This window comes from Myotis brandtii, unplaced genomic scaffold (genome assembly GCF_000412655.1).
Source record: "Myotis brandtii unplaced genomic scaffold, ASM41265v1 scaffold658, whole genome shotgun sequence".
In the NCBI taxonomy this organism is placed as follows: Eukaryota; Metazoa; Chordata; class Mammalia; order Chiroptera; family Vespertilionidae; genus Myotis; species Myotis brandtii.
The window spans coordinates 713,841-728,269 of record NW_005370558.1 but is presented as its reverse complement, the minus strand read 5'-3'; the positions used below and the strand labels follow the sequence as shown (position 1 = coordinate 728,269).

General features: G+C 39.4%; 1 protein-coding gene across 4 annotated transcripts in view; it reads left to right on the top strand.

Moving 5' to 3' along the window:
- Positions 1–14,429, top strand: part of RABGAP1 (RAB GTPase activating protein 1) — a 135,835-nt gene that overhangs the window by 99,944 nt on the left and 21,462 nt on the right. For all 4 annotated transcript variants that reach the window (XR_001359584.1, XM_014528891.1, XM_014528890.1 and 1 more), the window contains 5 exons: positions 823–897; positions 4,392–4,517; positions 5,132–5,275; positions 7,495–7,536; positions 7,787–7,915. Coding sequence is in view for 3 of the 4 variants with exons in the window: in XM_014528891.1 (XP_014384377.1) it covers positions 823–897; positions 4,392–4,517; positions 5,132–5,275; positions 7,495–7,536; positions 7,787–7,915 (516 nt within the window). In the remaining variant the exon portion in view is untranslated. The remainder of the gene's footprint in view (positions 1–822; positions 898–4,391; positions 4,518–5,131; positions 5,276–7,494; positions 7,537–7,786; positions 7,916–14,429) is intronic.

Sequence of the window (14,429 nt, the reverse complement as noted above, 5' to 3'; positions counted from 1 at the left end):
CCCAGACTGCGAGAGGGCACAGGCCGGGCTTGGGGACCCCCCCCCCAGTACACAAATTTTTGTGCACCGGGCCTCTAGTTAATTATAAAGACAAGACTGAGAAACAGCTAAAGAACCAAAGAGCAAACCACAAGGAATGTTAGATGTCAGTATTCTGTTAAAGATGATGTTCGGAGAGATGGGTAGTGATCTTCTGCTGCCAAGAAAAATACAAAATAAGAATTCCAGAGGAACCCACAAGCAGTTTCAGAGCAGTCCCTCTTATCAGAAAAGTTATTACTGGCATTGCAGAGGGAATTGTATTTTGGTGTCTTTGCCAAAAGACTTTTTCCCAGAACGAAGATGAATAACATTAACAGTGTTTAGTGAGTGCCTGCTCTGTGTGAGGATGAAGGTTTAAAATGCAGTGAGGTAAGGGCCATAACAACCATGCATGTGTAGCAAGTACCATAGAAGCACAGAGAAGAGAGGGAATTCTGGGGGAATGGAATATGTTTGGAGTCTGAAGGAAGAGCATATTTTCAGACGGAGGGAAAAGCATGAGCAAAAACAAGGAGTTATGACAACCTTTTTTTAGTGCCCAAGTGGTGTTTGCATAACCTTCTCTGCTCCTTGGCAACAGAAGGTGGTATGGTGACAGTTTTATTTATTGTAAAATAAAAAATGGGATTGGAAAGAAATGTCTGCATCATTCATTGACCATCAAAATGCCATAGTGCAGGGAGGGTAGCATCTCCCAGGTTCCTGTGTTCTAGGTCCTATAGGGCAGCTGTGGCCCATGAGTGACTACATTCATTTACATCTGTGTTTTTGTTTTTTCAGGCTTATTCTGTATATGATGAAGAGATTGGCTATTGCCAGGGCCAGTCATTTCTTGCTGCTGTTCTGCTTCTCCATGTGAGTAAATGCGTCTCTGTTATGACTTAGACATGGCCTACCTCAGGTTATACTGGCCTTAATCTTGAGCATGGTTTTACATTGGCTTTGGCCAGGCTCTAGGACAATGATGGCGAACCTGTGACACGCGTGTCAGAGGTGACACGCGAACTCCTTTTTTTGGTTGATTTTTCTTTGTTAAATGGCATTTAAATATATAAAATAAATATCAAAAATATAAGTCTTTGTTTTACTATGGTTGCAAATATCAAAAAATGTCTATATGTGACACGGCACCAGAGTTAAGTTAGGGTTTTTCAAAATGCTGACACGCCGAGCTCAAAAGGTTCGTCATCACTGCTCTAGGACATGAGTTTTAGCTCCTGTATCCGGAAAACTTTTTCTTAAGTTAATGTCATCGTGGAAGAGAAACATGTGAGAATGAGTGACAGTGTTGAAAACTGGTACAAGGGTAGATTTTCTTTTTCTTGCTGGGATGTTTGGATAGGCTTAATTCTTAGTTGGACCCTTGGGGACATTTTATCTTCTCTAAAGTAGCCACCTCATTATTATTTGTTTTGGGATTTATATATTGGGGTAGGAGGAAGGCGAAGGAGTTGGGTTTCTTTAGTGCCATTTTTTTTTCATCCAATTTACTGATATTTTTTTTTCAGATCCACAGCAAAATTGAAAAAATCTTAAGGTGAACACCCATATACTCTTCACCTAATTTACCAGTTAATATTTTTCCACACTGTTTTCTCTGTCTCTCCCTCTGCATTTTCTCTTTTCCTCTCTTACACACACACACACACACACACACACACACACAATTTAAAAAAAATTTTTTTAATTCAGTAGCAAACATCGACATATTTCATTTCTAAATACTTGAGCATGTATCTCCTAAGGACATGACCATAATATCACAGTCACATCCAAGAAATTTCACACTGATTCAGTATTGGCTTACACCTAATTCAAATTCAGTTTTCCCCAATTGTTTACACAGTAAAGTCCTTTATAGGTGGTTTTTTTCTAACCCAGATCAATGGATTGCATTTGATTGATTCCAGCATTGCATTGGGTTGTCACTTCTCTTTATTATCTTAATCTAAACTACCCTTTTGCCTTTTTTACGTATTTTGAAACATTTTAGCAAATTATCTTGTAAAAGATCACACACTCTTGATTTGTCTGATCATTTCCTAATGATTCAAGTTAGAATGTTTGGCAAAAAATACACAGGTGATGTTAACTGATGTTTTTGAGCACCTGTATGGTCTGTACTGTGCTAGAGATCAGGAGAGAATAATGTAGTCATGGTCTCAATCCTTGTGGATACACAGCTAGTGAAGCTGACCACCTGTAAGCAGAAAGTCACATAAGTATATTAATTTCAATGGTGCTGTGAAGACATAGTAAAAAAGTTTGATGCAAGATTGTAACAAGGGAGCCAGATTTAGATTCCAGGCTCCTCTGGGGAGGTAACCCTTAAGGTGAACCCTGAAAAATGAGAAGGGTTCTCATTTAACTTTTTTTAACATTCTTATGAAAATAATAAAAGTATTTTAAATAGCAAGAGAGTAGAGAATAGAACATTCCCAGAAAAGGAAATAATAGAATATATAGAAGCACTGAAATTGGGAAAACTTGGCATTTGGAAGGAACTGAAAAGACAGTAGGACTGGAGTGTCATGAGTGATGGGAAGAGGAGAGGGAACTGGAGGGACAACAAGACCTGCCTAGTAGGCCCCTGGAGGCCAGGCCAAGAAGGCTGGATTTGTTGCTCTAATCAAGGGGAAGCTGTGGAAGAGTTTTAAGTCCTTTTGTGTTGTAGTGCAAGTAAAATACAAGGTTGTAATACAAGTAAAACAAAAACCACTTTCTGTCTTGTTACTGAACCTAGCTTATTGGTATTGGTAGGCATGTAAAAATAGGATAAAGCTTTGACATTAATAAACAAGTCAAGTAAGTGTGTGTGTGTGTGTGAGTGAGTGATGTGATGATTTGATGTAAATGATGAAATACCCACACAATCAAGCTAATTAACACATCCATCAACAGGTAAAGTTTTAAAATTTTGTTTTGTTTTGTTGTTTTAGGCAAACTTTTTATCTCAAAGTCTCACAGACCTATGTGGTTTATCTTTGTTCTCAACTTCAGTCCAAGGACATTTATCCCCATACAAGTATCACAGCCCCTTTAAAATGGATTTCCTGATCAAATCCACAGTGTCTTCGATTGAATTCTCTGCTGCTTGCCATTGTGTTAGGTAAATGTCAGCCTGAGGGCAGATGTACTGCCTAACAGAGAGGCCACTCGGGGTCAGACCACATCTCCCTGAGTGTGGGGAAGAGTGAAGTTCCCATTCATGACAAAGACCTCAAAGGTCTGGTCCTTTGCTCCAAATCCTTAACTTTCCAATAATATGCTTCATTGTTCTCATTTATTACTTAGTCTGATTTTCTCTTTAGCTCTGCCTTATTCCAGTGATTTCTGTGCTCAGCCCACCTCCGTCATCTTGTTCCACAAAAGCCTGCCCACCTTCTTGACATTTGAAGGCTTGCTACAGTCACACTAAGCCTTAAATAACATTTCCAGTGCTTTCTTTTTTATTTTGAAAATGAGACATTTGCTATACTCTTGGGGAAATATTTTTCTGTAAAGCTGTGAAAGATGTAGGTATTATTATAAATAGGTAACATCTGTAAATAGACATAGGGTTTTTGTAGTACTTGAAGTATTACTGTGAGTGTTAAACTATAGTAGCTTAAGCATTACCACAAGCATTAGAACATGTAAGGTTTCTCTAGCCATCTTTTTAAATAACAGGAAGTAAAATATTTTTACTGTAACAAAATGGCGGCTAAGGAGGTAAAATGATTTATAAGATCTCATGATTTGGGAAAGATGAAACCTACACTTGTTATCCGCCTGTCCTGCCCTGTTCCAATCCTGTCCTCTCTACAGAGCCTCTCTGTCTCCCCAGGCAGACTCAGGCTTCCCTGTTCCTGTGTTCTCATCATCTTTCTGCCTAATTCGTATTACAGTGATTGTGTGTGGTTATATGGGAGGCTCCCCAGGGACAGGAACAGTGTCTGACATAGAGGAGGCACCATTAAGTATTTCTTGGTTGAGTCTTGGCTGGTGTGGCTCAGTTGGTTAGAGCGTCATCCTGAACACCAGAGGGTGGCAGGTTCCATCCCTGGTCAGGACACACCCAGGTTTCGGGCCCAATCCCTGGTCTGGACAGGTGTGGGAGGCAACCTATCCATGTTTCTTTCTCATAATGTTTCTTTTTCACATCAGTGTTTCTCTCTCAAATCAAATTTTAGAGATTTGATTTCTTGGTTGAGTGAATGAATGTTATGAAATACTGAGTTACTGCATATCAGTAAACTTCCTAGTATCCAGATAAGAGAGTAGAAGGATGAATTTAATATACTAAAACACTTCTGTATCTGTTTTGTGATTTTATTTTTGTTTTTTCTGCCATTCCCTGTCTGTTACAGATGCCTGAAGAACAGGCATTCAGTGTTCTGGTCAAGATCATGTTTGACTATGGTCTCAGGGAACTTTTCAAGCAGAATTTTGAAGATTTGCATTGCAAATTTTACCAGTTGGAGCGCCTCATGCAGGTAAAAAAAGAAACCAGCTTGCCTTTGCCAGTTAGAGCATGGTCTAGGGAGAAGTAGATTGATGAAATGGTGCCAAGGAGCAGTGGTGTTGCCTTAGCCATCCAGGGTGAAGGATAGGTGTTTTTGTTTGTTTTCATTTCTCACGATGTGATGATGATGCCAAGGTTAATAAGGCATGAACCTGTTGGGTGTAAGCTGGGTTTTCAATCTTGTAAAACACTCAGAATATCAGAAGACTTTGTCGGGGCCTCTAACACAGCACACTCAGTCAGGAAGTGTTCGCCAGGGCTCTGACGCTGACTGGTTAGAAATCCCATAACAAAAGTGAAACAAACTTTCCCAAACATTTCACAACTTGGAAAGAAAAACTGCCTTTCCACATATTTGTCACCATTTGGGGGGGGATTCCTCTTTAGAGCTAGTGTGTGGACTGGAAGAGGGAGCTGAGTGCCAGTTTAATGCCAGATGATAAGTGTTCTTCTGAGTCCTTGGAGGTTTTCAGAAAAACACAAGTATGTGACTTCTTTGGCCTATTCCTGTTAGATTTATGAGCCTCCTGAGTGGGAGCTGAATAGCTGCATATGTGCCTAAAACTAATTAGTTTTCTATTTCAGGAGTACATTCCCGACCTGTACAACCACTTCCTGGATATAAGCCTTGAAGCACACATGTACGCCTCCCAGTGGTTTCTCACACTTTTCACTGCCAAGTTCCCTCTCTACATGGTCTTCCATATCATTGACCTGCTGTTGTGTGAGGTACGTATCGGAGACCACAGCACTTTGGAGTGTTACAGTGTCCTTCCTGTGACAGCTGTCGAAACAGAACTTGTTCTGCTCAGTTGTTTTAGTTCAGTGCTGGGAAATCCAAGTCTCAGTGACTCTTCCTTGGGCCGAAGCTAATGGTCACATTTTGTTAAAAGGCACTCTCAGCTTAAAAAACAAACAAACCATATGTTAGACATTTGTATTAGTTAGTATTAGGTTTGGTTGATGTTTTGAAGAAATTCAAAACAGCAGCAATTAAATAAAATGGAGGTTTTTTTATGGCTGGTGAGAGTGCTAGTTATCAACTCTGCATTTTAAGCTCGGAGGATTAGAAGGGAACAGAGAGGGTACATGGCCTCTTTTTAAAAGAGACTTCCTGGAAGTACCACCTGCGTTTCCACTTACTCTTATTTGGTGACGGAAAATGCACTTAGGTACATGACCACTCCTCTCTGCAAGAGAGATTAGCTAAATATGGGGTGGGGTGGGGTTTTATTGCTAAAAGAAAGTAGATAATAAATAACAGTCTTTGCCACAGCATAGTTTTGGGTTTTGGGAGGTGTGTGTGTATTTAAGAAAAAAGTTACTAATTTCAAAAATATATGTTTATTATAGAAACTGTAGAAAATATAAGCAAAAAGATTTAAAGATACATCTAATCTCACTGTCCAGAGGGTAACTACTTTTAACATTTTGATACATATTCATTCTTTCAGCTTTTTTTGTGTTTATATATGTGCATATGTAATTTCTAGATGGAATAGTGTTTTTTCTATATGGAATATTATATAATAATGCATATTATGGGTCAGTATATATTTAAAAATATGATTATGCTATATATACTATTTGGTAACCTCTTTTTTCATTTCATGTACTTGAACATATCTCGATACACATCAATACCATCTTTCTTTTTATATAAGCTTACCATGTGCAAAACATATGAAAGTCCATTAAAGAATTTGTACCTTCTACCCAGCTTGAAACATTATGAGAAATAACATTACCAAATATACCATTACTCTTATTGCTGCCAAGTATCCCATTTGGGTATACCATATTTTGTGTAACCAATTCCTAATCTCAAACCTTTGAGTTGTCCAGTTTTTACTATTAAAAACAACCATTTGTTAAGTAGTTAGGAGCCCAGTGGCATGCTAAATAATTTAAATAAAATTTTCAAACTAATTAGCTCAGAAAACCCTTGGGAGAATATTAGTTATGGAAACTGAGGTCCAGAAACTTAAATAGTTTAATTTGATCAGCAGATGTTAGTGCCTCCCCTCATTTGTCCTTTGCCCCCATCCCCCGACTCCCAGCTAGTTAGATGAAGGAAGGCAGTTTGGAGGGAGCCCGGAGCAGGGTTGGTTCAGGACACCAACAGGCTTCAGAGTGATTGCTGTACCTCGAGTGGGGCCACACAAAATCAAGTTCTATGGGAATTAGTCCGGCTGGTGGTTGAGTGTTGACCTATGAACCAGGAGGTCACGGTTCAATTCCTAGTCAGAGCACATGCCCGGATTGAGGCAACCGATCAATGATTCTCTCTCATCATTGATGTTTCTCTCTCTCTCTCCCTCTCCCTTCCTCTCTGAAATAAAAAAAATATATATATATATGTTTTTAAAGTTCCACAGGAATTATTTTCTGATTATAATTTTTGTTGTTGTTAATCTTTCCCCGAGGATATTTTTCCATTGATTTTTAGAGAGAGTGGGAAGGAGGGGAAGAGAGAGAGAGAGAGAACATCATGTGAGAGACACATTGACTGGTTGCCTCTTGCACACTCTCCCACTGGGGCCAGGATCGAACCTGCAATCCAGGTATGTGCCCTTGACCAGGAATCAAACCCGTGACCCTTGGGTGTGTGGTCCAACATGCTTTATCCACTGAGCCACACTGGCCAGGGCCTGATCATAATTTTATGAGTCTGATGTTTTGGTTGGGAAGTATAGGAAAGTATTCTTGTTGAATGTGAGAATAGGGCTAGAAAAGCTCTTCTCTCACAAGAATGGGAGACTGGATCTACTTTACGTGGTGTTTCAGCAGTGGCTCTAGTTTTTATTTTCCAAGGTATTTTCAAGATAATTCCATTTCTTAATTAATGTTTTACAACTGCTCTAAAATTGTGGGGTATTCTGAAGACAAATGGCTTCATAGTCCAGATGTAAACACTAAAAATGTTCTTTTTGTGTTTTCTCTTTTAGGGAATCAGTGTTATTTTTAATGTTGCCCTTGGATTATTGAAGGTACACATTTATTCATAAGCTGAGTCATCTGTTGTTCTCGGTTCAGCACTTGCAGTAGCTTGGGTCTTAGTCTCGTTCTAACAGCCACTGTGCTCGGACGTTGTCCCTGGCAGTGGAGATGAGCACGTGGCTCTGATGGAGCGGAGACCTATCTTCTGGGGCTTAGAAAGCTGCTGGGATTATAAAATGCTTCTTGTGCAGCCTTAAAGCAAAGAACCTTTTCTCCACACAGTTCTCTCTCTTTTTCTAGACGTCGAAGGATGACTTGCTTTTGACAGACTTTGAAGGTGCCTTGAAGTTCTTCAGGGTCCAGCTTCCTAAGAGGTATCGCTCGGAAGAGAATGCAAAGAGGCTCATGGAATTGGCTTGCAACATGAAGGTAAAATAATTTTTGCATTAATTTAGATTTTTTTTTTTTGGTTCAGTTAATGTCTCACTATTGCTGATCAAACTAATAACATTTATAATACACTTAAATAATATTTTATTTTGTATTGTATATTTTTCCAAAAAAATTTTTCATACACTTTCTCTTTTTTGTTAATCCTCACCTGAGGATATTTTTCCATTGATTTTTAGGGAGAGTGGAAGAGAGAAGGAAAGACAGAGAGAAACATCGATGTGAGAGAAACACATCGATTGGTTGCCTCCTGCGAGTCCTGACCAGGGCCCGGGCCAGGGAGGAGCCTGCAACCAAGGTACGTGCCCTTGCCCAGAATCGAATCCGGGACCCTTTGGTCCACAGGCCGACGCTCTATCCACTGAGCCAAACTGGCTAGGGCACTTTCTCCTCATTTTGGATAATTCTTCCTTTATTTTACTTACATAATACAACATAGAGAAAATGTCTGGTTAACATAATTAAGAATAACAACGTTTCCCGCATCAAAAATAAAAATAAAATCACAAACAAAATCAAAATGCCAGGTGTGCACCATATATCAATTCATCAGTTGTAATGGAAATTTTTTGACACTTTGCATTTCCTTCCCAGTCTAGACTTAAAACGATTCTCCCATAAGATCTCAAATTAGATACTTCTGTTTTTCCCCAGCTTTATATGTAATGTTAGGTAAGTTTAAGGTGTAAGTGTGATGATCTGACACATGTATATATTTCCAAATGTTTACCACAGTAAGATTAGTGACCACCTTCTTCATCTCACAGAATTACTGTTTTTTTTTTGTTGTTGTTGTGATGATGAGAACATTAAAGTTCTGCTCATAGCAACTTTCAAGTATACAGTAGTCTTGTTAACTATAGCCATCATGCTCTTTCTTAGATTCCTGGAAAGTGTGTACCCTTTGACTGACATCTCTCCATTTTCCTCACCCCTCAGCCTTCCAAATATTTTCTTGTGTTATATCCTATGCATTAAATCTTACTGCTTCCCCCAGCCTTTGAACTCTAGGAAAGATATTATCATTCCCATTTTGAAGACAAGCCAAAGCAAAAAGAGCTTATAGCCCTCTGTAGTCCTATAGCTAGTTAGTGGCAGAACACAAGTTTTGTGATTTCTATTGTGCTGTCCTTTAACTTTCAGTATGTATTGTTGTGGTCAGAAATTCCCTAATAAGAAACTAATACATGAAGGAAACCCACTTTGTTTTTCACTTCCAATGGCATTTATGATTTGTACAAATTCGTAAGGTAAAAAACATAGGGTTATAAAACAATTTGGTTTTAAAGAAGATCAAGTAATTGAAGGACTTTAGTTTGGAATTTTCAGCTGGAGGCAAATGGGGGACAGAATAAATAGTTGTATTCATATTCTTTAAGGTGCATAAAAGTCTTGTTTATTTTATGTGACTCCAGAGAGTAGAACTGGAATTAGTGTGTCGGGCAGATGTGAGCAAGAAGCTTCCGTCTATGACGAGAGCACGGACTGGGCATCAGGGAGACCTGAATTCAGAGGTAGTCAGTTACTTAAGAGGCAGTCTCCTCATCTGTATGGTAATATTGGACTCTGGTTCTAGTTATATGTCAGACTGAGCTAACGCAGGCCAACCTTCCTTAGACACTTAGAGATGCTAAATAAAATAAGGCCCAAGAAATGTTTAAATACCTGAATGAACTTGAAAGAAAAAAGAGAAATGCCCAGGTACCTGAAGCAAAGTAGCTGGAAGCTAGTGTGTGTGAACTGATAAAGAGCATTCCGTGGAATGTGGAGGCATAGGTAGGTACTTCATGCTCACACAGACACACAATGTGACTGGCCTCCAGCAGGACCTTGGACTTGCTGCTGTGTTTTTGAAAGGGTGGGTACAAAACTATCTATTATCCCAAGAAAGAACAGAAATGGTAAGGTAAAATGAATGGGGTGTTTAAAAAGAAAAGGAAATAGAACTTCTAGAAATTAAGATAATCATTGAAGTTATTCAAATTAAAAGGTGACATACTTCACAAGTAATGGATAACATTTAATGATACTTTACCAGTGCCAAGTACTGAGGCTCAGTACTTTGTGTGTGAGGATTAACTACAGCCTATGGACAGTGCCTGTTTACCACAGTGCCTGGTAACTAGTGAGGGTTCAAGACATGGTGGCTGCTACTGTGGTTACTTCCTCTCTGGTTTTGAAGCAGATATGAAACACTTCTCAGGGACATTTTCATGGATGTTTGGTTTGTGCACAAAGCAGAGAACCAAGTGAGCTCTGAGGTTCTCTGAGTCTCTCTCCACCTCAGCCTGGGTCAGCACACAAGAGGATCTGCCTTTTTCTCAGTGTCCCATCTCAGGTCGTGGTACCCGGCTGGTTGCTCAGGCCACAAATCTCAGTATCATCCTGGACTCTCTGTCACACTTCCCATCTTCTTACTCCACATGCAAGCCCTACTATCAGAATGTATCCTAAATCTGGTCACTCCTTGCTCCCTAGATCACTACCACCCTAGTCTAACCTCCTCATCACTTCTCTCCTGGAATATTCTAAAAGACTGCTTGGTCTTCCTGTTTCCACACTGGTTTCTTCCCCGGCTTTTCTTGATCCATCTCTCTTGCTTACAACTAATGGCTTCTAAGAATAAAACTCGAGTTTTAGCCTTGGCCTGCAAGGCCTGGCACCATCTGACCTCTTGGTCATCTCTGATTTTATCTCCTACTTACTACTTTACCCCTTACTCTTTCCACTTCAGACACCTGGCCTCCTTGCTGTTCTTAAACAGGCCAACATGTTCACTCCTCAGCCTCTGCCTGTAATGTTCTCCTCATTGTCCGTCTAGCTTCACTGTTGCCTCCTTCAGTCTTGGGCTCAAATATCATGCCATCAGAGAGGCCCTCTCTAATTACAGTGTTTAAAGTAGCAGCTCCCCCAACCCTTATCTCCCGCTCCTATCTTATTTTCCGCTTATCACTGCTTCACATTATCTTGTTTATTTGGTTATTAATTCTCCCTCTACATTAGAATTAAGCCTATGACAGAGGGGACTTTATCTCTTGCTTCTGAATCCCCAGTGCAAGAACAGAATCTGCCATATAAATAGCGGTTGAATAAGTGAATAAATGAATATGCTGTTAAGTTTCTACCAAATGGTTTACAAACAAGGGTTCACATGGATTTGGGCAAGGCTTAAAAGTAGCTTCCAGCGAAGGTTTTACCTTTTGGGTTTTCATTAGCTTGAAACACTTTAATAATATATGGATCCTTTTTTCCATAGGCCAGATGGGAGGTGTCTAATGTCTTCTTTTTCTTGCCTCTGCTTTCAAGGAGTTAAGGCAGACAAGGCTGCACAGCACACACGTTTTGTGCTTAGATATGTAATTCCTTCTGGCCCTGGAGAACTCTGCTTGGCGGGGGTGCTCTTTGGATGATACCCCTACTTGCAACATGGTTTCAGGGTGAGAAAGATAGTAATTTTTTAAATTGATTCACAGCATGGAAAGCCTTACAGATTCACCAGGACATGAGCGAATGAGATTTTTCTGCTAAAGGTGGGATATGGTGTGCACAGTTTAGTTAGTAATGATTAGTTACGCTCTAGCAGCTATACTTGAATACCGGCAAATATTAATGGAGAGTTGAGCCAATTATCGGCAAAGAACCTTAGTCACAATATAATATGCCAGCTCAAAATAAGAAAATCCTTGGCAAGCCCTGCATGTGTTATGTGGGCTGCATGAGGTTGGGAGCACCTCAGTCAGCACAGTGTGTGTGTGATCGCCTGGGGGGGCAGAGTCCCTCTGGACATGGAGAAGGGGGCTCTGCTATGGAATGGTTTGGAATCTAGCTTTTTAACTTTTTGGTGTACAATTTAGAAATGAAACATTGACTCTGGCTCATTGAAATTCCATTCCATTATATTTTTATTTTTAAAAAATTGTGGCTTGGTTTTCAGAGTTGTGCTTCTTGATTGAGAATACTTTGCCACACATGCAGTCCAGGAAACAAAGATCTATTTTTTCTTATTGTCACTGTTGTAACATTTATAATGTTGTAATTTCTGGTATTTGTAGTTTTTGGAAGTATCTCATTTCTTCCATATGGTACCTTATGCGGTACATAGGGCAAATCAAGTGTGGAAACTGAGGCATACAGAAGTCAGGTAACTTACCCAAGTGGCACTGGCTGGGCACTGACAAGCCCTAGTGGAACTCAGGCCTTCAGACTTTACATTCGCAATGTGCTTTCCACTCCTTTGCAGAAATACAACAGAAGTTAACTTTATTGTGGCAATACCCCAAACAGCCACAAGATGGGGGTGTTGTTCAAAAAGGTCTGTATTCCTCCCTGTACCTGTGTGTGTGTCCCTTTGTGTCTGTCTTTTCTCTCTTTTCTACCCTTTTACTTCTCCCCTTCTCCTTAGTTTATTATGGGACTAACATATTTATTTTTTGAGGAATTTTTGATCTCCTTTTCTTCATCTGTAATTTAACAGCATGTATAAAAACTCATTTAGCGGTCCATTGATTTTCTCTTTTTTTATGGGTCAGTGCCCTGAAATAGAAAATTTTTTTCACTTCTGCTATGAGGTCTAAAAGGAATTTCATTTTTAACGATTGTTCTAGGAGTTAATGAATGGCCCTAGTAGCTCCATAACCTATTCATACTCATAACTGTACTATGCGTTATTTAGAGGGGGGTGGGACTACAATCACATTTAGATCTTTTAAATTTTTGATTTGAGAATTATGTTAAAGCAATGGTTTCTTTATGTCTTTACAGGTATTTTAGAGAATAAGTCAGATATATGAGGCTAGTTTAGAAGAAACAGGAAACAGCTGAAAGAGATGGCTCAGTTGGTTTCTTAGATCAAGCTTGAAGACTTGACCCTTTTGTTGTAGAATCCTCACTAAGGTGAAATGTAATTTCTGAACCATTGTTTCACTAGAATTTATAAAGTGATTGTGCTAGACTTCAAACTGCCTGTAAGAAAAGATATTATTACAAAAACCAAATAGCAGTATCTCCAAATTAATGCAATCCTAATCACTTGCTATTTGGAGAAACAGAAAACTCTTTGGCATTTGGGAATCTTTTCCTTGGGGAATATTTTTATTCATGAGCTAAAAGCCACACTAGTTTGAATTTCATTCTTTGCTCTTATCATTTGTGTAGTTAATGTGCATTAGGATTAGGGCTTTAAGCTCTGTGATTGCAGTGACTTCATCAGTCTTTCCTTGGTGTGTTCACAGAATCTTCCATAGTGTTTATACATGGTAAGCTAATCATTGCAATGACGACATGAGGCCATTTTTCAAATGAATACATAAAGCTTAGAAAATTGAAGAAAACTCCCAAAGGGTATAAAGTTTCTAAGTGATGGAATAGGGATTAGATCCTGGGAGTTTGACTCTAACGTCAATGCTTATTGTCACTGTGCTTTACTGTAAAGGAGGGATTGAATGAACAGGACAAGCTTAGTCTGTGTCAGTGTTGAAACTCTGTGTCTACACTGTACCTAAGTTCAGTTTTCCCTGTAACTAGACCAGGCTATAGTTTTACTTCTTTGCTTGTTGTAACCTTTTAGAATTGAATTTCATGAGGAAACTCCTGAGTGGCTGCTCTTTCTCTGCACTATACCCTAAATTTTTCAATGTCATAAGGGTAGGCAGTGGTCACTCCCTTCTTATTTTAATAAGTTGGTCTCCCCTGGTGCTTATCTGTGTTTGGGTTCTCTGCTACTAATTTGCTTCTGCATTTTAGAAAAATACTCTGATGGTAGGACCAGAATGCCTAATTCTATTTAGTGATTTTAGAGCGAGTTTGAGTCTGAACTATTTGAACAAATGAAATAAAAAGGCCCAGAGATTAAATAGAATGTTGATTTGTTTCAAGTGGTTACAAGGGCAGGCCTTGGAGTTGCATGGCTCTCATCCTGGCTCTGCCTGTGCCCTGTGACCCAGGGTAGGTTAACACAGCAGCGTTGGAGAGAGAGCCATAAAGATGAAGCCTTTAATGTAGCTGCTGATCTTCGGATGATCATATCATCCCTTAACACCGGTGATCTCTTGGGCTGCCCTGTTTTGACCTCCTCTGCCCAGGCATCTCCTTAAGTCAGTTCAAGTCAGTAAACATTTATAGATTTTCTTACGTGTCAAGAACTGTCCTCAGTCCTGAGCATGCTGCATAGATGGATAAGAAGCAAGAATCACCCCGATCACTGTTCTTGTGCTGGCATCGTCACTAAGCAGTCACTGTACCTGTCTAGGTCTCGATTCCCCATCAATAAAATGAGGGTGATAATTCCTGCTATACCCATTTCAGAGAGGTGTTTGGAAGATTAAATAAAATGGTAGGTATAGAGGTATCTTGTTATCTTGACAGTCCTGTGTGAATCTCAGGTTCTTCTAACTACTGAAAAGCCAAGTTCTTTTTTTTTTTTTTTTAATATTTTTTATTGATTTTTTACAGAGAGGAAGGGAGAGAGATAGAGAGAAAAATCGATGAGAGAGAA